At 37.6% G+C, this 23,890-nt stretch overlaps 1 protein-coding gene across 3 annotated transcripts in view; it reads right to left on the bottom strand.

Annotated features, from left to right (window-relative positions):
• The window catches only part of FRMPD4 (FERM and PDZ domain containing 4), a gene marked incomplete at both ends in the record, with an annotated part of 949,207 nt that overhangs the window by 249,866 nt on the left and 675,451 nt on the right, over positions 1 to 23,890 (bottom strand). For all 3 annotated transcript variants that reach the window (XM_080909714.1, XM_080909715.1, XM_080909716.1), the window contains one exon: positions 4,016 to 4,132. In XM_080909714.1, coding sequence (XP_080765840.1) covers positions 4,016 to 4,132 — 117 coding nt within the window. The remainder of the gene's footprint in view (positions 1 to 4,015; positions 4,133 to 23,890) is intronic.

Below are 23,890 nucleotides of genomic sequence, written 5' to 3'. Positions count from 1 at the left end.
TGTGGGCCAACATGTGGGAGCTAGGAATAAAAACAAATGTCCTCAGGAAGAAGAGCCAGTACTTCCCATTGCTGACCCATCTCTCCAGTCCCTTCTACATATTTTAAACTTATGGATCAGTAAGTCCATAAATAAATTATTTTTTCTTCCCTATCCTAAATAATTATGGAAATATATATAGATATAGATGATATAGATAGATATAGATATGTAGATGATATAGATAGATATAGATAGGTGATATGGATATAGATATAGATAGATATAGATATAGATATAGATGATATAGGTATAGATATAGATATAGATATAGATATAGATATAGATATAGATATAGATATAGATATAGATATAGATATAGATATAGATAGATATACCTTAAAAGTTTTGAAGTTTCTTAGGCCATGTACTGGAAGACTCATAAATATAGAGTTCTCTCATTATTTAGCTATCCAACTGTTTTGAACACACAGAGCATAATTCCTCCCACCATTTGGTCCATCATATCAGTGAAAGTTATACCTCCACCCAAAGCAACAATTTGATGCTGAGCTTATTTGCATTCTAAGTCAATATTTCAAAAAATTTAATCTCCCTCAAATGATATGTAGACAAGTGATATGTAGCAAAGGGGCTAATTACTAACCATAAGTTAGATTCATACATTTCTTTTAACTAAGAATACCAATGACTACACAAATACTCTGTAGTGCCAACCTGGGCTCCCCACAAACTGATAATCACAGTATTTCTCTGTAAGTGCCACAATGCAGTAAACAGAATAATTCTCATTATATATCACACTCGTTAGAAACAAAGAAAGAAGAAACACTTTCCATAGGAGTACTATGCTGGACATATTATGAGTTCTCTGAGAGGACCATAGAAGCTTATTCTTCAAGAAAAGGGAACTAAGCTTCAGGACTATGATGCTGGTGATTTGGATTTTCAAACCCATCAGCAGCAGTCAGAACAAATTATTTGGATAACCACTTGTCTCTTAGAGTTTGACACTTAACACTAGAGAAATATAAAGCTTAAACCCACACAGGCCTATCCCATATAAGTGTTAAAAAGGGAAATTATCTGAACCCCTCACTAGCAAACCAGTTTGAGTTTCTACATTTTCAAACAGGAGGAAAAACAAAACCTTAGACACTAGTCAGAGAAGTCTGAACTATACCTTCATAAAATACTAATTTATGCCTTAGAAGTTCTATTTTTGCCTGAAATATTTTTCTAATTTTGACTACAAATATTTGGATTACTTTAACTGAGCCAACTGAGTGCATCTATATAATGTGTCATGTCAGGAAATAGATGGCATGTTATAATATCAAACATTGTCCTCAAACTATGCAAAAGTAACAGCTTAGAATCCATGATAGGATCCAAGCTACTGGTCTTTCTTCCTGTCTTTAGAGTGTTCCAAAGGCCACATTCATGCTTCTTTTTCTGTGAGTACAACTTTAGGAAAACCTTCAAAATTAAAAGGCACTTTTTTATTCCCTGGTGTGGGTCACGTTTAAGGGAAATGCAGGTCTTCCCATAGTGTTTTCAAGAGGCAGTTCCTTGTATAGTTTTAGACTGAAGTGTGTGTGTGTGTGTGTGTGTGTGTGTGTGTGTGTGTGTGTGTGTGTGTCTGTGTGTGAGGGGGGTGTTCTTCTCTCTGTAGAAAATATGGAGAGGAGGAGGGATTTGGAGTATAAAGACTGGAAAAGCAACCACAACAATCCTGTAAGTTGCCACCCTGGTGGTTTCCAGGAGTCTTTTCTTGTGTTTGGTCTTGAGTAGGGAGTAAAGAAGACCCAAACACTCTGGACAGATACTTCTATAAAAATTATCCCACTCCCCTTATGATTTTTATATTTGCTCATCAATACACAGGCAGTTTGGCTTAAACAAAGAAAACAGCCCATGGTGGGGAAAAAACAATTTCCCTTCTTCTCAAATCTCTATTCAATTACAACTAGACTCTGGCCAACTGTGCTTCCTGATTCCAAATCTATTTCACTAATTTCTTGTAATTAAAAATATCTCAGTGATGTTGAAGCACAAAGATAGTTTGAACTCTAAGTTGTTTGAGGAAGAAAAAAAAAACCCTACAATATAAAGGATCATCTTACCAAACTGAAAAAAAATCTAGGTGGTGATAAGCTGCTCTGGAAACACACTTGTGGTATCTTAAAAAGTGAAGCATAGATTCTAACTTGTGCCCATCAGTTTCATATGGCCCTGCCATTCCAACTCTAGATGTATCCTCCAAACAAGTAAAAAGAGTGATAAAATGTGTGTGTGTGTGTGTGTGTGTGTGTGTGTTTGTGTGTGTGTTCAACCTAGGGACCTGTACATAAATATCAAATACTTTAGCATAAAGCTATACCCACAGCCCTTCAAAAGGGTATCTGTCCAACTATGCTCACAGTAATCAAGAGATTAAAATAGCATAAGCATCCTGGGGCAGATGATAAAAAAGTGTAGTATATACTTTCAGTAGAATTACATTCCATATTTAAAAAAGAATAGCATTCAATATTTAAAAAGAATGAATTCTAACACATTATAATATGAATAAAATTTTGAAAACTTTACATCAGTCAGATACAGTAGGATAGATATTTTATGACTCCACTTAAATGAGGTTCCTAGAATAAAAAAAAAATTATGGAGACAGAAAAGAGACCAGATGCTATTAGAAAATAAAAGCAGGGTAAAGAAATACTTATAACTAATCCTGTGAAACTTACCAGTGGCCACATCTACCTTCTAACTTTGTTTTACTTAGAATAATGAATATAATTAAAGTGGGGCCTCAACAGTACCTGGAAGCCATTACTCAAGCAGTTTAATCTCTACCTGGACATTTTTTTATAAACTATGACACTGGCTTGGTGGCAGACACTATCTTAGAGTGTCAGTGAACTACTTAGGAAATTTCTTTAGAGGGTTGTCCGGCCTTGCTTTTGCCAAATTTGTACAAATTAACATCATCTGAAGGAATAGAATGTCAGTAGAGAAGATATCGCCTATACATATAGGTGTATAGACACATCTGAGGGGATATTGTTTTTTGTCTGATGGTTGATGTGGGAGTACCCAGATAACTATGGGTAGCTCCATGCCTGGTAGGTGGCCCTGAGTTATATAAGACAATAGGCTAAGTCATCCATGGAGAACAATTCAGCAAAAAGCTTTCTCTCATGGTCTTTGCTTCAGTCCCTATTTCCAGGTTCTTGCCCACGTTCCTTCCTGACTTCCCTCACGATAGACTGTGACTTGGAAGTACAAGCTAAATAAATCCCCCCCAAGTTGGTTTTGGTCAGAGTAGTTCAGTGTAGTAATAAGAACTAAATGAAGACAAGGGGGTGCCAAAGTCATGGAAGCGTGCAATGGCAAATCAGTACACAACATCATGGGTACTACTAAATGATATATCCAAAATGGCCTAAACAGGACATTCTGTGATTAATAGTCATGTAACAAAAATGTAAAGAGAATCATAAAAATCTCTAATGTAAACTAATATCCACCAAACATTCACATTAAGACATTCTTTGGAAACACATAATCTTTTTAGTACATTGCTCATTGATATTCTTAAAAACTTTTGAAACAACAAGACTCCACATCATAATTTATTTTTAGACAGTGGATAAAAATGACCCAATATTTAACAGTGCACACTTCTGTTGTGAGCCAGAATTACCATACTATGGAGGTAATTACTGGTGACACAGTTATCCAGTAAGTAACCCCATACACATAGAAGAAATCCTAACTGAACTCAGTGGGATATTAGAAAAATAAAAAGACAGGAAAATAGAAAGGGGATATATTGACAAGAATATTGAAGAGGGTGTGGGAGAGAGCATAAAAGAGGGGAATAGAGGGTGATTACGATCAAAGTACATTCCATAGATGTATGCAATTGTCATAGAATAAATAAAACCCTTTTTTGAATGAAAAGAAAACTAGAAGAACATTAGACAAATATTTTCGTGGTTTTTAAACCTACTTGATGAAGTAGTCACGTCCATCTCGGTTTGTCATCATCTCCCATCCATAGGGTGGCACCTGGTTCAAGCCCCAGGTTCCTGAGGGAGGTGGCCAGCCCGAAGACTTGGTCCTGTGGCTGGAAAACAGGGAAAGTATCATCACTCCCGACTTCTGAACATACCTTTTTGAATAACTGAAACAGGATACATGTCTTATTTCTGTAAATTGTGAGGTATGTACTTAACTGATCATCTATAAAGATTGTCTGTATCCAATAACATGCTAAGCAATAGAGCACTTATTTTCTATAGAATTTACATGAGGGAAGTATACTCTCATACCATATGAATAGGAAGACAATGGTTAGTAAAATTAAACAATCTTGTATAAAGCATTGATCAAAAGGTTTTTTTTGTACTTCTGACCATTAGATACATATTTAGATATGACAGAGATTTAGGGTTTGGGGCATACACATAGATTTCACATTTTCATATAAAGAAACACACATGAAGATAAATTAATGGTTTACGCTTTTAAGGAATAAAAGCAAGCTGATGTTTTCTGGATTCCTGTTACCAAAACATGAAATGTATAACTCATAGTAAAAATATGTCTAGCAATGTCAGTCATGAAACATTAAATTAACCCTCACTGTTAACTTGCAATGAATATCCACACCTCATCTTTTCTACATTATAAGGTTTCAAAACAATGTGCCCATCACTACAGTGAAAGACTATTATGTTTTCTATATATTTGTCTTTTTAAATAAAAAAGAATGACCCAAAATTCCTGGTGACAAGCCACAGTTATAGGCAGCATTGTACACTCCCAGTCTCTAATTGGAAACCTGTAGCCAGTTTCTAAAGTGATCACCAAATGCTGGCTTGTACACTTCATCCCCGCCTTCCCAGGAACACCCAACACTTCTTCAGTCCTTACCCATGATTCTGGAATGAAGGAAGGAATGCCATTTTAAGTTTAGTCCACATCCTCTGTCATATGGCTCCTTAGATCAAAGAGAAGTAGCTCATTTGATAGCCAGCCTCTAAGATCCCACAGAGACGCCAAAGACCAGATTGTCATCAACAATACTGAGCAGGCAAAGGGCAGGAACTCAGAGTCAGTGCTGCCGCAGCCACCAGAGAGCTCTTCATACCAAAAGGAAGCTCTGGTGAGAGGTAAGCAGAGCAGCCTAGAGGGTGCAGGCAGAGCATGGATCATACCTGTCATTTGCCTCTCTGGCTTGGTCCTCTTGCACGGGATGCAACTTGCTAGCTTTCTTGCAGCTTGTTGCCCTTCTAAGGTGAGTATCCAAGGTAACGCCTCTCCTCAATGTCCTTGCCCTGCCACCACTTCTGTCCAACCTGTGACTCAACCAGTGTCAAAAGATGCAATCCCATTTCTCCATAGCAGGAGAAGATTTGCTTTATTTAAACCACCTTCTCTTCTATTTCTTTTTCTTAACTTCTATTGGTCTTGTGGCCACCTCCAATAAAGACTGTGGGTCAAAAGTATTCACAAAATTAATAGAGGTCTGGTAAATTTAGAATGCCACTGTAGGACCATTTCGTGCTCACTATTAAAAGAAAAAAAAATAAAAAAACATGGTTACCTCTTTTGTTTCCCTGGGTTATATAAATGTCAGCAGTGGCAATTTCCTCTGGTGGTTTTGAAGAAAACAAAAAAATTTTCTATTTCCCCCAGGTGAGAGATCACATGGATTCTACCCTGAAGCGCTATAATAAACAAACAAGCAAAAAAAAAAAAAAATCCCCACAGTAGTCCTCTTATATCAGCAGGGAACGCATTTGGAAAGCTCTTTAGGATGGAACCAAGAAAACAAGTTCTTAGAGCCACCAATGCAGTCTGTTCCCCTATTCTGTTTTTGAAACTTTCCTCCAAGGCTAGAGTATAGTTAGAAGGGACACAAAGACTGTTTGTGTCTTTGGGAGGAAGCTTACAAATAGAGATGTGACAATTTATCTTGGAATCCTAAATTATATACTGTGTACCTGTTAGACCCCATTAGTCAGAGGAAATGTCTTTTCCCCCCTTTAGTTTTCTTCCCTGGTCCCTTTCCACATACATAACATGAAATACTAATCACCTAAGGAACAGCACAGGCTTCCTAATGCAATTGAAATGTCGAATACGGCATTCTAATGAGAAGCTGCAGGAAGCTTAGATTTTATTTTATTTGCTGAATTTTATTATAATCCACATTTTGTCCTGGGTAAGATGTTCACAGTGTAGCAAACAAAGATTCTGCAAGATGTTTTCAAATAGTGTCTCTACCTAAAATGAAATGGCAACAGCAGAAAACCACTGCTAGACTACCTCCAGAGCATCAACATCACCCGTCCTCTACATCAAGGGGGATCAAAATAAACAGTGGGCTATTTAAAATCAGACATAGATATAGCCACTTGTTGATGAGCTGATGTAAAAATATGTGGGTTGGAAAGGCTTCCGTAGAACTGAGAAAAATAAAAGTGTAGGAAGAACAAGTGAAAACGCTTGTAAAGAATGTATCGATGACAGACTTAAGAAAAATCAAGAGCAGATGGCAGAACCAGAGAGAGGCTCCTATGCCGTATGATAACCGGGCACTCCACTTTAATAGTTTATATAGCCATGGGAGATAGTGAACCGTCTACTCTGAGGTGAAGAAAGACTCTAGGAATCTCTTTCTTCTGCAGTACTCCCAAGTGCCACCGTTCTCTCACTTCTGGACCAACCTTTTCTAACCAGCATATTCTGTTTTGTGCACTTTCAAACAGGATCTCCTTCTGCAACCCATACTGCCCTGAACTCTCTATGTGGCCTAGGATGATCTTGAACTCATGGCAATCCTCCTGACTCATCTTCCTGAGTATTGGGACTATAGGCATGAGCCTCCCTGCCTAGATCTGCAAAGAATGTTAAGAGGTAGCTCTAGAAGGACAGCAGAATGTGACAAAGTGCAAGAAAAACAGTGGATGGTTTGATGTAACAAATCCAGAAATCATGCTCAGTTCCTTAGAAGGGGTCAGACAGCTTGGTAACACTATGCAGAAATCTTCATTTGGGACAATAGTGGTCCAAGTGAATACCTATACCTATGAGAGATTCACACCCTTCTCCCCTGACAGTCTCAGAATGAATTTATTTTGAGCTCTTAGGTACAGTCCGAGGGGCTGGGGCCATTATAAAATGTCCTTCTTGAAAGGTTTTACTTTATCTGTCCAAGGGTACTTCAGACTCAAAATTATTTCTGAATGCCTAAAGACTCTCTTAAGCAAGTTCCTAGCAGTTCTATTGAACTTCCACCAGCATCACTAATGATGGTATGCCATCCTGCCCCTGCTGACATCATTTGCAGTCTGGCATCACCATTTTATAGGACACTCCATTATGTTAGAAACTTTCACACACTATTTTAAAGTCAACCTATGTCTTATGCAACACTTGGGCAATGTTGATGCCCAGTCAAGGTTGGGAATCGCCAGGTTAGAAATAGTCTTTTTCATTTATTGCCCACAACTTTGATCAAATTACTTGACCACTCTATCCTCCTTAGGACCTGTATCTGTAAGAGGCCTCATGTTAGTGAGAAAATATTAGCTCTATGGAGTAATTAGTATAGGATGGTGCCTCACAGAAAAAGAGCATAACACTGAGAATGGGAAAAGAAGGAAAGACTGTCAACTTTCTTTCCCAGTCTGACAAGAAGAGGCTGAAACAAGCAGTGACCTTTACTCATAAACTTAGAAGTTGTTAAGCTTAGCCACTTCCAAGGCAGGAGGAAAAATCAACTTTGTAGGCCAGTATATAGTGGGCCATTTCCTTCCTTTCTCAGGAAAAGCCTTGAGATCCTTGCAATTCTAATGTTCTGCAAGTCCTATCTGAGATCATGGCTGTGTGAACCACTTTCAAACACTTACCTCAGCCTTAAAAATAGCGACCTACATTGTCAAGGCTATTTAAAACATTCCAGAAACTTCCCTAGACTGACTGAACTGGTTTGCAACTTTGAGTTTAACTCATCCATTGTTTGCAATAGACAGAAACTATCTATGAACAAAAAAAAATATTCGTACTTTTTTTTTGTGAAATGAGAGCAACTATGAATGGGTCAGACAAAGTTGCAGAACTACCTGTGCGAAGATGACTGGTAGAAGTAACTGATGCTCTCCTGCTGTGTGACTGTCTCTGCTTGCTGAACTGAATCTATGATCAGTCAGTCCATCCTAAGAAAGGATGAACTCTTAGAAAGCATCATCAAGCAGTCCAGTCTATCTGGTTTTCTTGGAATAGCTTAGCAGCTCATCATCAGAAAGGGCTCTGAAATCAGGTTCCAAAGACTTGAGTCATGTAGATGCAAAACTTGCCTCTTATTACACATATGATCTTTTGGTAAATCCAACTCCACCTTGTTTCCTTCACCTACACAGTTAACTTGTTCTGACTAAGTAGTTCTCATACAAGAGTAGTTGTTGTCTCCAGAGGAATTTAGCACTGTCTAGGGACATTCTTGGTGATCATAGGTAAGTAACAGTTGTTATGTCTTTCTTTGTTCTAATGGCTAGAGGCTAGGGATGCTGCTAAACAAGGCATCCCCAAGGTTGGAGAAATGACTGGGGTATTAAGATCACTTGCAGGAGACCTACCTTAGCTTCTTAGCACTCTATGGTAGCTCCCAACAACAATTTATAGCAAAATCCTTTCAGTCCTTCTGTACCATTCCAATGCATGCTATATAAATACATTTGGAAGCTAACATGCTTTCTTGGGAAACTAGATCTTTGGGATATATATATATATATATATATATATGTGTGTGTGTGTGTGTGTGTGTGTGTGTGTGTGTGTGTATTATTGAATATATAAATATTATAAAATATATTATATTTTTATACAGACTGTTCTGGATAAAGAAAAGGACAGTAGGTGATAAGCCAACTGGAACTCATTCTAAGCAAAATGGCTACTGACATTAATAATGAATTAGAAGGGCACCCAAGGTTGACCCCTGCAGCTTCCTACTCCAAGACCCAAAGCAATTACATTACCATAATTAAGAGGGATGCAAGCTCATGAGCTTCTTCATATATTTGGTAATAATCATATAGGACTGGCAGCCAACATTACTCTGCATTCTTTGAGACTGTGCAGAGAAGTGAATTTTTATATCTATTTCAAATATGAGCAAACTGGAGGCTTATCTATCCGATTATCCATCCTTGACATTGAGTGGCACTATGGAAAATACAACAAAATAAATGTTGACCCAGAATCTTATCTTTTTTTTACTTCTGTGAACTCACAGAAATTATTTTGCAGACGAACCCAAGGTTACGCAGTGTTGCATATGGACATATAAAATGGAAATAATTTTCCCATTTCTTTGTCTGTGAAGATTATTGGTTGTGTGTTGTGTAGCTGTGTCCTACAAATTAAAAACTTCCACTCTGAAGGAAGAAGGGAAGGTCATTAAGATTTCAAAAGGCAGATGAAACTTACATGGTTTAGGAAGTAAAAAAAAAAAAAGAAAGAAAGAAAGAATAGAAAAAAAAGAAAAAGGAAAAAAAGGACTCTAGGAGTTTCTGAAAATGACAAGGTTTCCAAGAGCTCTCTGAGTTTACATAGTAGTAGAAACTGCCAGGGAGGGGAGACACTCTGACTAGTCAGCTACATTCAAATCATGTATGAAACTCTAGGGATGTAGCAGTTCTGAATCATCAACTAGCCTAGGTGGGCTTTTTGGTGATGGAGCTACCTTCGAGTCATTCATGTTACTAGAAAGAGCACCCTAGACATTAATCAAGCCCAATACACTCACTTGTTCACTCAAATGGACTTGGGTTAGATAATTTCTTTCATTTGTTTCTGGTGTCCCATGTGGCGTGAATAGATGCTTATTTATACCTCCCCAGTATAATTTCCGTGATATTTACTTATGGTATCCAAATTCACCAGATGCTACCAAGTATCTCCCAACATCAGCTTGCATTTGAAGTATTTAGTATCCATGTTTGGTTCTAGGATCATGTGCAGAAGAGTTAGTATAAAAGGGAGAAGACAGGAAGGGAGGAAAATTAACAACAGAAGATGGGTCTGCATAGATTTTAGAAGCTCCAAGTTCTGGTGGTAGCCATGATACTTTTGTACCTTGCATGGTGTACTACCCTGTGCTGGGAGAAGGACCCTCAGCATGGCCCCTAGGGAGGCTTGTCTTGTAGTCTGTTTTCCCTGGAGCAGGTAAAGACATGATTGATAGGTCTGCTAGGTGCTAATTATCACACTATCCATACACAGACATGGCCTGAATGAGGTTGAATTGTCCTCTACTTCTGAACATCACTGTCCTCTTATGCAGCCTTCAGTGTAGCACTAGGGCATTTTGATTTCACTCAGCAGGTAGCCACTTTCTCTCCTATGACCCTTTATGGGTAGGCTTCAGCAGGTACACTGGAGGAAACCTATGCCATTCAGGACACTGAAACATCAAAGCCAACCAGACCTAAGCATCCCACCAAACATTTAGAAGGATGTTACTTCTGTTGTGAAAAGGAGGCCATGGAAGTACATTAAAGAAGTAAATGCCAAGGCTTTCAAAAGCACATCATCCCAAGTACACTTGCCCCAAAATCATTTTAGTTAAGAAGGAACTTACTATGACTCAAGAGCTTAACAATGGTATTATGACATTTGAATATATAGTCTGACAATGACATTATTTTTTTTTTCTCTGCTCAGTTCTGTCTGCTCCATTATACAATTTCCTAGCCTACATTATCAAACCACTTGTGAAATGACTTTCATATCAGAAGATCAAACCTGTCTTATCCTATGCTTCCTAATCAGGAAAACAAAATCCAAGCTAACTGGGTTTCTTTCCAAAAATATTGGCAAGCAAGACAACACCATATATATATATTTTTTTAGACAGGATCTTGCCCTTTAGCCAAAGGGAGCTCAAGTGCTCCTCCTGCCACAGCTTTTTAATACTGAGATTACAGGTATGAAGCACTACACCTGTTTTAAGCCTTGGTTTATAAACAGTCCTGTGCCAGTCCTCAGTCTGATGGGACTGGGGACAAGTGCCTAAAGTAACTGAATATCTCTCACACACAGGAGTCATTATTAAAGCCACATACAGTCCTACCTTGAATTCAACTTTGGTACACTTAGATGTTTTAGGTTACTGAATTCTTCAGTCTAGAAAGGTACAGGAGATGAAGAAAGCCAGGTTTCATTTTGAAAGAGCAAAAAGAAAAAGATCCCAGAATCAATCCCTACTACTAACCTCCCCCAAAAGTTAATCATTAAGGCTGAGATATAGCATAGTTAATGGGGTATGGCCTTGTATGCAGGAAGCTTAGGGGTCAGTTCCCAGCACTGTATATAGCCGGGTGCAGTGATGCCTGAATCCACATGACAGCACCCAAAAGGTGGTGATAGAAAAGTCAGTAAATAGTTCAAGGTCATTAATGGCTATATAATGAGTTTGAGAATGGCTTGAGCTACTGAAATTATCCTTGACAATCACTCATTTTCTTCTCTGAAAACTTAAGAACTATATTAAACATAATATCCGGCTGTAGTTTAAGTGATCAAACACAGTTACTATTATAACTTTTCTCATGCATATGTTAAAATCCTGTAACAAACATTGAGTGACTAGCTTATAGCACATATTGTTTTGACTGCTGGAAAATAATCCATAAAGAAGGTGTCTGAGGAGATGTCTCTGTATATGAGAGCACTTGCTCTAGAAGCATGAGACCTGAGTTTGAATATTCAGCACCCTCATAAAAAGACACACACACACACACACACACACACACACACACACACACACACACACACACACACACACACACACCAGAAAATAAAATAGAAAGGGAAAACCAGAACTGCTGATTCCAAAAATAAGCATCTGCAATTATCACATCCAGCTCTTTCCAGCCTAGCATCCTACTGATTTTATAAGGTATTTAAACCAATGTCCTCATCATTTTGGGGACACTCACTTTCTATATTTATGTTTTTGAGTTTTTGTTTAATCCATTTTATTTCACTTTAATGCTCTGCACACCTATATTCCACGCCTTCATCTCATAGTTATCACCTGCAAGGAGGAAACTTTACTTAAAGAAATCCACTGATCTGATCTGCCTGTGAGCATTTCTATGTGATGTAGGAGGAACTAGCCTGCTGTGGGCAGTGCCATCCCTGGACAAGTTGTCCTGCATGGGTGGTATAAGAAGCAAGTTGCACAAGCTATAAGAAGTGAAACAGTAAGCAGGGCTCCTATGTGGTTCCTGTTTGAGTGCCTGCTTTGATTTCCCTCAGTGATGGGCTATCAATGTGAAAGATGAGATATACTCTTTACTTTCCCATGTTGGTTTGTTCAGGTTTTTTTTTTTTTTTTTTTTTTTTTGTCTTAGGTTCAGAAAAGCCAACCAGGACAATATCACCTAGTCAATTGTGATTTTGTTAATGGCAAGGACCTGTATGTTTTAGCTTTGCATTTCTGGAGTTCACACTGCCCTAATAATGGAAGATTTGTTAATCTGACACATGAGTTTGTCCAGTTTAATTAAAGTTTTATAAAGGAATACAAAATTGCAAAGAAATGAAGGTCAGGAGAGGTGGCTCAGGAGTTAAGAGCACTCTTTCAGAAGACCTATTCTGATTTTCCAGCTTTCACATGGCAGCTCACAACCATCTTCAAGCCCAGTCCCAAGGGCTCTGTTGTCCCCCCCTCTGGTCTCCATGTGCACCAGAAATGAACATGGTACAAGTACAATATCCATGCACATAAAATAAAATATTTTTTAAATTAGACAGAAATGGAATATTTAGCATTACCTTTAGAGGCTGATCTAAATACATGGAAGGAATAACATTTCAATCTTTCTCATTGTTAAGAAGTGGCATCTACATCTCTGGTAGAAGAGAAAGCACTGACAGGCATGCAGCCTCTCATGATTCCTTACCCATGTCTTCAGCAATAGCCAAGCAAACTGGATCTAAATCAGCTACTACTTTCTACATTCACATTATGTGTAGGATTTGGCACCTGAACACAGTGCAGTAAAAACACTTGTTTGAATGAATGCATGGCTGTCAAGTTGAGAGCATTTTACAAATAGAGCAATAAGACAGAGAGGTGGCAGGAAAGTGTATAGTTTTTAAGCCTACAAGGCCAACACTATGCTCACCATTCCCAAAAGCCCCCTGATATTGTGAAGATGATAAGTCAGAGGTCTCAAAGGAAGGGAAAGGATTCAAGTCTAAATTTTATTAATGGTCAACTTTTCAGTATTTACCAATTTTCTTGAATGTAAGGTTGCTTTCCTTTTGCCAGATCAAAGTACTTATAGCAGGGTATGTCTCTCTAAAACAATGAGTTCATGGTCCCAACTATGCCTGCTTATTTTTCCTTATTTTGAGAAATTTCAAATATATAAAAAACATTAAAAGCAGAGACCCATAAATATCCACGTTTTTGTTTTTTCCCAGGGACAGATTGTCTCTATGAAACCCTGGTTGGCCTGGAATGCCTTACATAGACCAGGCTGACTGCACACTCACAGAGATCTGACTTTCTTCATTTCCTGAGAATTGGGATTAAGAACATGTGTCACCACGACTGACCATCAAACTTGTGTTCTTCAACCATGATCTCTATTTTTGGAGCTGGGGAGATGATGTCTAGGCTAAGAGCATCTTGCTGCTCTTCCAGAGGACTCATGGTCATTTCCTAGCATTTAAATCAGGTGCTTACAATCACCTGTACCTCCAGCACTCACCTCTGGCCTCTATGGGCATCTGGACATAAGTGCACACATCTACCTGCAGACAAACGTCCATACATAACTATACCTATACATACACGTACAATACACATCTTTAAAAAAAAATAGAACTCTGACTCATATGAGGAATGATTTTGATACTCCTAATGCCAAGATCCCTGTTAATGGCTGCTGGTCTCAGTTGTCACTACCTTTGCTAAGTAAACAGAGATAATACTACTGATAACTATCTTTTATAGCACAACGTTTCATCGCACAAGAAAATGTTCCTGCTTCAAATGGCAGCAGTGTAGAGGCTGAGCAGGTTTGACCTACCAAATCTATCAGTGTCACATATACTTGTTCCCTTCTCCTTATTTATTTATTCTCTATTTCTATTCCATCTGTTCACTCCTTTAATCCCCTATCTGTACTTGAAACATAAGATTGTAACCACAATATATCACTCTGAATCTACCAGATCAATCGCCTTTAAAACTGCAAAAGCACATCCATTAGATTGAATGTTGTTATAATATTATTGAATGTATAGACTATGTCCAAATCCTCCCAATTACTCTAATTATACCCTTTTGAGATGCATGTGTGAATCAGCATCCAATCAAGTTTGATGCCTTGTATTTATGTGTCTTGTTTCTTAGTTTAATGGTTTTTTAAATGTGCAGAGCTATTATAATCTTAATACTTCACAGAGAGGAAATGCATTCTTGCCCTGCAAATCTTAGCAGTGATGATGACAGTTTATAAACCATGGCTATTCAAAAGTACAAGATGAAGCATACTGTGCTTGCCAAAGTTAATTGTCAAACAACTACCGTTTGTTAATGTAGCTAATGTGCAAGTCATTAGAATGTTTATGAAAAGCATCTGATAATTGTCAATAATGCAAATGGTAGAAAAGGGTCATACAGATAACATTTAGAATTGTTCAAAGGGTACAATTCAAAACAGAAACATCAACTGACAGTCCATCATCATTCGGATATGGAAAATGTGATGGATAACATTGACTGTGAATTTGACAGGACCGAGGAAACCTCTAAGTATGCCCAGGAGGAATAATATTGATTAGGTTAATTTGTATAGGTAGACACATCTTAAGAGTTGGTAGCACCAATCTCTGGGTTTGGGTTTCATGGCAATTAAGAAGAAGAAATCTAGAGGAATAAATGCATTCGTTTCCCTTGGCTTCTTGACTGCTCTGCAATGTGACCTGCTAACTCCAGTTTCTGACACCATGCCTTCTGAACTATGATGCACTGAACCATGGACCTGTGAGATAAAGTGAGCCTTTCTTTAAGCAGATTTAGTCAAAGTCTTCTATCACAGCAATGGAGAAGTGACTAATATTGAAAAGATGAATCATAAAAATTAGAATAATAAAGTGGATCAAGTGGAAATCAGAGAACTTACACATTATCTTTTGCTTCTAGACAACTAATATGACACAGGCAAAAAGAGTATCAAAACACTGTAGGCACAAGAGCAAGGGAGAAGAGTCTATTCAGACAACAGAGCCTCTCCCAGCCATCCTAATGAACTTGGGGTCCGAAGCATGGTCAGACACCAATCTATCCCTACTAGCTTTCTTCCAGAAAGGATTAGAATTTGAAAGTGAATCTTTTGCTAAGTGAGTTTGATTTGGCTGTTGATACAAGAGAAGACTGGCCAATTGGAGTAAAGAAAAAGGTTCTAAGTAGAAACGAAAATGTCCCAGGGACCAAGCCTCTATATACAGACACATTTCTTGTGATCTCCATGGGTAAAGAGTGACCTGCTGTGGTAAGGCTTATATATGACATAGCTACCCCATGCTGTTCTGAACCTTTGATGTCCACTCAATATAGGCTAGGATCTGGTCTAGGAGCTCTTTTACTCTGAAGTACCTATTACTTTTAAGATACTATCCTCATTCAGTCGGTCATTGACACTGGTCCCAGTCATGCAAGGAAAAGCTTTTTCATATAGACAGAGAACTTGTCTTCATGGAACTTACATTATTGTTGGGGAAGGCAGGAATTATTGCTCACCTAATCTGGCCATTGTCCCAGGCCTCAGTTGTTTCCTAAATCCTGAACTTTATCAAACATCTTGAGAAGCATCTTAGTGGAGTGGGCAGAAGTTGATGCAGAAACTCACAATTGGTCAAAGTACAGAGAAGAAATGTCTTTCAAGTGCTCAGCCATGAATAGGACATTAACATTACATCTACCCTCCCCAAAAAGGCTCAGGAACCATCACAAAAGAGGAATTGGAAATGAATTTAAGAGTCATAGATCAGGGAGGACTCAGATGAAACAGTGTCTTTGGCCATGACAGGACCACTGCACTTATGGACTCATGGTAGCTGTGTTTGCCTGCACTAGACCTGTACAAGATCACTGCAGTTTAAAAAAGACCCAGCATGAAGTGGGGAGGCGATCACAAGCCATGCCTCTAGCTGAGGAGATAACAGACAGCTGATAGGTGCTAAAGGGAGGAGAGTTACCTTTTTCTTGGGGATATGGGCCCTGGTAGACTCCATGTTCCAGTTGATGCTCCCATATCCATGGGTATATGGGCAGTACTAATAGGGTTTAATGGGTTATTAAAATAAATAAATAAATAAATAAATAAATAAATAAATAAATATAGATAGATAGATAGATAGATAGATAGATAGATAGATAGATAGAAAGAAAGAAAGAAAGAAAGAAAGGTAGATAGATATGAAGTTGGAAGGAGGATAGGGGATAGGTGTAGATCTGGGAGGAGTTAGAACAAAGAGTAGAGGAACAATATAATTAATATAATTAAAGTAAATTGTGTGCATGTATGAGATTCTCAATGAATTAATAAATGTATTATATTTAAATAACAGTTCTACGGAGTTCAAGAGAGTAACAATGAGAAGATAGGGAAAATTATATTTTATTTCATGAATGATCCCACACAAACAACTTTGAACACATCCCAAATATGAAGTGGAGTTTCCTCTGTAATAAAAGGTCTGGTCTTGCATTTAGCCTCAATATGGAACTAGAACATGTTCTCAGAACCCAACAAATGCATCCTGTCACAGACCTTGTCAGTGACTACACAATTCACGGCATTCATATTTATGTTTCACTTACTTGCAGATGACTCATAACCTAATACTGAACATGTCTGCTGAAAATACAGATACTTTCTCACTTAGCTAAAAATCAAATTTTCACTTGGTCAGAGACATGTACATATTGATGCATGGCCATTTTTGAGTTTTCATTAATTTAACATAGAAACCATTTGCTTGTTTAGACTACAGTTCAAATATCTTCTTTGTTTTGCTTTTTGGATTTTAGAATTCTAAGTTTAAAGCAAATTTAAAAACAACCTTTTAGAACATGTGTATGTTTGCGTGCGCGCGCGCATGTGTGTGTGTGTGTGTGTGTGTGTGTGTGTGTGTGTGTGTGTATTTTTGAAGAGTATGAAAGCCTTCCTGGAGTGTTCAGAAAACTAGTGGGAAACAGTTTTTTCCTCCAATCATGTATATTGCTTGGTATTGAACTGATGACATCAAGCTTAGTGGCAAGCCCTTTATTTACCCATTGAGTAATTTTGCCAAGCTTAAAGTACATTTTATTTAAGAGTTCATCTCATTTTTTTTTCTGGGCAAGAGAAAATATTAGAGGCTGGAGAGTTTGGATTCACAGCACCCATGTAAAACCCAGGTATATTTATGAGTATAAATAGGAGCTAGTTCAGGGAAGGGGTGGTAGATAATAGGAAGATCGTGGGCCTCGCTGAAGAGCCTATTTAGCTAAGCCAGTGAGTTATAGGTTCCATGAAAGGCCATATTCCAGGAGATAAAATAATAATTGTAAATTAATAGCAACAACAATAATAGTATAGAAAATTGGATGAAGCATTTTAAGAAGATACCTGGTATTGATCTCTAACATCCATTTATGCAGTAATGGACAAGTAAACTCCCAAAACACATAGATGATACACATAAATAATGCAAGTATACAAACTCATACACATACACTCATACACAAATACTCATATATACACACACAGAGCGAGAGAGTCAAAACATTTTAAAATAATACTGAGTCAGCTACAGAGAATAATAAAATGGAAATTATTAAGGAGATAGACAGAAGAAATCACTGAACTCTGTATATACTTTTTGTGAACTAGAAGAAAAAAAAAAAAGAAAAATGAATAGACCTTGAAAAATCCTGGCCGGCAAACTAGAGGCTAAGTTCCAAGCCTAATATTTGCATACATCAGATTAACAAACTTTTTCCCCCTGTCACTGTTTCAAATATGACATCATAAGAATCAAAAATAGCTTCTATGCAAGCAAGTGTCCAAGGCTCTTTTGTTCAATGAAATGTCATTTTCAAAAGAAATTTCAAATTTGGAAATCAAACTATAGCTACTGACCTATGACATACTATAACCTGGGAGAATCTTTTGCTTTCCTTCCCTAGTTTCCTCTTTCATCGAGTCAGAGTGCTAGAATCTATATATTTTTTTTTTTTTTGCCTTTAAGCTCTGCAAATGCCCACCTTCATCATTTCAATGGGCTTCTTTCTCAAAAGGTGTAATCTTTAAGAGGATTGGAAAAGGTCCAGATGCATCGATTCTGGGGAGAATCTTTTTTATTAGCATGATAACAGTCAACCACTCATGAGAAATGAATGACATTTCTGCTTGCCATACTATTTGAGCCAAAGATGGACTGTTTTCGGTGAGTGCATCATATACCTGAATATCTATGGGGCATGTTAAATCCCAGAAATTAGTGACCTCTTACAATCCTATGCTTTGGATAGATTGTATTTCAAAGATACAACCTACACAGAGTCCCAAACAGTAATGGGAAAAATGCACTGTGGTGGCTGCTTTTCAAAATTCAAATCAAGAATGCCCGAACCCAGAGAAACAGTGGTACAAGCTTTCATATAAAAGTTTTCAGAGGGGATATTATAAGAGGCTTTCACTATCAAAATAATGTGATTCATGATAATGTTCATTTATATTTTGTTAAGTTATGATCACCTAGGTAAAAGATGCTTTTTTGTGTGTTTTAATCTCAAACATAAGTTGTGTCTGAGCTGCTATCTCAATGTCTTCTGGTGATGCTTTCTCTACTGCTGATTATAATCCTAAAGATCAGATGCTTATAGTAAACCAGTTTTCCTTGGCAAAGGCAAGGCAAGGCAAGGCAAGGCAAGGCAGAGATTGTCAGCATACTCAAGCATACATGAAGGGGTTGGCTGCTAACTGTGCCACCAAATTCCCTTCTGGAAGTTTGTACATGTTGGTGATATTTTAATGGGTTATATTTAATGTAAACCAAACCTATAGACCTAGGTTGCTTTATTTTTTATCGAACTCTAGAAACGTTCTATTAGATTTCCTTTAGAGTTATTAATGGGGAGACTCCTGCCTTTAGTCCTGTACTGACATGATATCCATCTCTGCTGCAACTATACAGGGCCTTGGTACTCCAAATTTTTTGAAACAGTTAATACAAAGGCCCAAAGGTAGGCTTGCTATAAAATATGGAGACAAAAATGATTTTTAATGCTGGCAGTCTAAATATCGAGGGGGAAAACCACAGCATTTCATGACATCCTTCAATAGCTGCACATTTCTAAGGCCATGTAAATGTGTAGGAAGAGAAAGTAGAAAAAGCTCCATATAAGATACAAATACATATACTTGAAAATAGGTATCTATCATTCAGGGCTATTCTTTCTAAAATGTTTTTATTAGTTGTATTCAAATTTCATACATTATATTATGATCATCATCACCACCTCTTCCCCTATCTCCTCCCAGATTTATCACCCATTCCAAGCCTACACATTTTTTTTTTGTGTTCTTAGGCTTTTCTTTCTAAATCCCATATGGGCTGGAGAGATGTCTTGATGGTTAAGAACACTAGTTGCTCTTACAGAGGACCTGAGTTCAATGCTCAGCACCCACATCCATCTGTGATTCTATTTTCAAGGGATGGCATACTCTTTAGCCAGGCATAATGTCGTATGATTATGTACATGGAAGAAAACAGCCATACACCTAAAACCTCGAATAAATAAATCTTTTAAAAATATCCACTGAATGCAACAAGTGTTTTGGATCCCACAGTCTCCCTTACCATTTAATAGAAAAGATATTCTAGAAACATTTGAGATGTTTTGCTGATGCTCAAAGCAAATTTGCAAATACTTCCCAAACAGTGTCACATTTCTACTTGTTTTGGCTTTGTTCCTTTTTTCTTTGTTCCTTTGAGCTTTTTTCAAGAGAGCATTTGATGCATAGAATTTATATCACATAGATGTGTTAGAACCTCCTTCTTTAAGGACTGTATAATCTGCCACAAAACAGAAAGAAGGGAGGGTACCTATGGGCTAAAAATATCAGTATTGTGCCTTGGCAATCGGAAAAGAAATATCTGAACTATATTCTACATATTCTATGCTTCTAGTAAATTCTGGAGGCAATATGAAAGGCCCATGGTTTAAAGAAAAATAAAATATCTTTCATAGTTTCCCATTCTGACTTTAGTTTTCCACAACAAATCTTGATAACAATTATTTCTCTCATGACAATTACAATCAAAACTAGGCAAGATAAATGGTGCTATTAGCAACCATATTAAACTTCCTTAGTTTCATCCATCTTCTGTGACTTCCATTTAGAGTTCCTTCATCTTTTCACATCTGTTCCACATGTAAGCTTATAATCAATGAACACAGGGTAAGATCTAGAATCCCCTTGCCTTAACTCAAGGAATGGCCATAAGCCCCCTCAATTTTATATGTCCAAACATAATTATTCTGTAAATCATGTCCAAGCAATGTACTTTCTTGAAGATGTGTCTTAGAGACAAACATGAGGTGAACATACTGTGGATGCAATCTGTTTACCATAGCTCTACGTCATCTAGCAACTCTTTCCACTGCAGAGAAGAAATTTATTTACAAACTGCAAAGAAAGAAGTCTCTCTGTTGTAACGGTACGTGACATACACAAGGTTTTATTAGACACATTCTAAAAATTTCCTTCTCCATCTGACAATAATAATATATTTGTGTCTGTGAATGTTTCCAGGAAAGAGATTTTAGCAACTAGCTGACACATTTATGAGAAAAGTGCCTGAAAGCCTTTCATAACAGAACCTCCCCCCCCACCACATACACACCACAGCAGCTTCTGATCCAGCAGGCTCACAGGGCTGCTCAGAACTCTGTTCCTAATGATCTGTCAGGTGAAGCTGCTGGTCCAAGATCTATACCTGTGTAACCAGCCCAATATGATACTGAAATAGAGCAGAAACCTAGTTGCTGGAGATTTCAGTTTGAGGTATCTAGATGGATAGTGACTAGTAGGAATTTGACAGGATAGAACTCAGCACCTACTCCTTATCTGAGATATGGAGAAGAGTCCACAGAAAGTAGTTTGAGCAGGCAAACCAGGGCAAAACACATCCACAGTTATGTCAGCTTCTGATAGCAAAGCATTGTGATCACCATTCCATGGAGTTCTAATTCACTCCCTCCCAACAGTAACCAAGAGTAACAACAGTCTAGAATCCAAGCGGTTCCTTATCTCAGTAGAATTCTGGTTATAAGTGTTTACTTCAGAAGATCTGTCAACATACAGAACTCTAACCCCATACCCAATCCTTGCCCTCAATCCTTGCCTTTGGCTTTAGCTCTCTTCCAGAGCATGTCGAAAGCTCTGTCGAACTTTTCTTGACTCTTCTACTTTACTTTTTATCCAAAAAGGTCAATTGTTTACATAGAATATCTTAGACTTTACCTCATCTCTGGAAGATGACAAAATTATTGCTTGGTCCTAGTATAGGATAGGTACAAAAGCTGAGTAAACTATATAGAATTAGTTGAAAATAATCAAAATTAGCATGATTGAAAAATAGAGAGCACTTGAGAAATACATCCAGGGAGTACCAATTTGGATACTATTTGTCACACAGTTATGCCACGTGCTCCATCTTTTCTTCATCTCAGTACTCAGCTAACTATAGTTTATAGGCTTCATGCCAATGATTGGTTTTTGTAAATAAGGTTTTATTAAAACAGGCTTGGACATGCCTGCTCATCTGAGTATTGTTTAAACTTGTGTCCATGTGTTTACAAAATACCAAGAGTTGTTTCTAGTACAGAAGATATATGGCTTCCAAAGCATAAAATATTTATTGTTTGAAAATTCCTCCTAGCAATTCTACATCATATTCTGTATCATATATTATAGTCAGCTATAGATAGATCAGCCAGTAGATGAATGGGAATAGAAATATACTAAAACAAAAATCAGATCAAATCAAAACAAAACAAACAAAGCTACACTGTCACCAACAGTGCTGTTTGCTTAAACTTAGAAAACTCAGAATATTATCAATCTAACTCTGGGTTTTTGTTTAGTTTGGTTTGGTTGTTTGTTGAGGGCACAACAAAGCCCTTGATATTCAGGACAGAGAAATTTCTGAGAGCCATAAGCACACACTATATCATCACTGAAACTAACATACTGGAAAACAAATAGTCTTTGTGACAGCAAGGTAAGAAAGTATCTTACAGCCATTTTGTTTGACAGGGATTTTGCAAGAGGCTCCGTGGTGAACTGTAGCCATGAAGTAGTTGATATTAGCTATATTGATTTGTAGTGAGTCTTTACCTCCAAGTCTAGGACAGATAAATCCCACTCTAGGACCCCTTCATAAGTAGGTAACCCAAAGGCACAGGCACTGGAACGCTGGTTTATAGGCTGTGTGCTTCTCCTTCTCCAGCAACCTTATTCAGCTGGTATTTTTCAGTCTTAGCCAGACTCCAAGGGTGCAGCAGGAAAAAGAGGTATAATTGCATTTTGTAAGCAATTACTTGGTTCTTTGCTTTAAAATTAAAAGTCTTCCAGTGTGTTTACAACTTTTTAAGAATGGAGTAAGAATGTATCTGTGACATTGCCTTTAGAAGGGATGCTAATTATGTCTTCCTACTATGTGTTCCAACTCTCAGCATTGTGCTTATGGTCCACCCTTCCACAAGAGCTCCATGTTGAATACGTTTATAGTGTTTTGTTCTCCGATGGCTTTGTCAGAAACTGGTTCTATTCTATAGCCAGCGCTGTCCAGGAATTCATTCTGTAGCAGAAGCTGGCTTCAATCTTTTAGCAATTCTACAACCTCACTTTCTCACTTGCTGGAATTATGGCCTGAGCTACCACACCTGACTTAGAACACTGTAATTTTGAGTCACACAAATGCATACAGCTTTGAAAACTTGGTAAGAAAGATGACATAAAAGCTGTGTTCCTAAGAGGCTGGTGTGCTGGAGGCTCTTTAAAATAAACTAACTTGAAATTAATATTTGCAACCATAACATTTTTATACAGTTGTTTTCCTCCACTAAAAACTATAAAAATGTAGATCTCACCTATATTTAGATTTCTATACTATGGTTTTAGGTCTAAATTTAGGTGATTTTTGAAATGAATTTGTATAAAGAAGCTTCATAAGCGTGGTGTTTAAATTGAGTTTACATGACTTAGGCATGACTTACAGTGGAAACATGCATTTCATGAATAATCATTTTTAGTAGACTTAAAATTTATAAAATTCTCCTGTCATGTAAAGTAGACATTGATTCCATGAAGGATTAGACTATAAATATTCTAATGAAAGGTCTACCCCCTATATCAACATGCCATTTTAGCACAGCCAAAGCCTAATTGTTTATAGAGGATAATGAGGTGTGAATGACACATGCAGAAGAAATTGATACTCAGTAGCTTTTGATGGTTCCGATAATTAACTTTGCTATGTCTGTTCCTCTGTGTCACCTACACCCCCTGCAGGGTACATGACACTGGCTATCCATTCTCTCAAAGGCTGATTAAACTGTCATTTCTTTCCTGAAAGTTCTGTGTGCTCTATTGAAGTCCAAGTGGGGACTCTGAATATCTGTGATTTTTTTTTTTATATCATCTCATGCTTTCATTCATCCATAGACACCTCAGACGCACAAGAGTTTTCTATCATCTACATGTGAATGCTTTGGGGTGTCAGTAGGAATCTGTGC

This window comes from Micromys minutus (assembly GCF_963924665.1).
Source record: "Micromys minutus genome assembly, chromosome: X".
NCBI lineage: Eukaryota > Metazoa > Chordata > Mammalia > Rodentia > Muridae > Micromys > Micromys minutus.
Note: the sequence above shows the minus strand (reverse complement) of the source record. Positions and strands in the feature narration are given on the sequence as shown.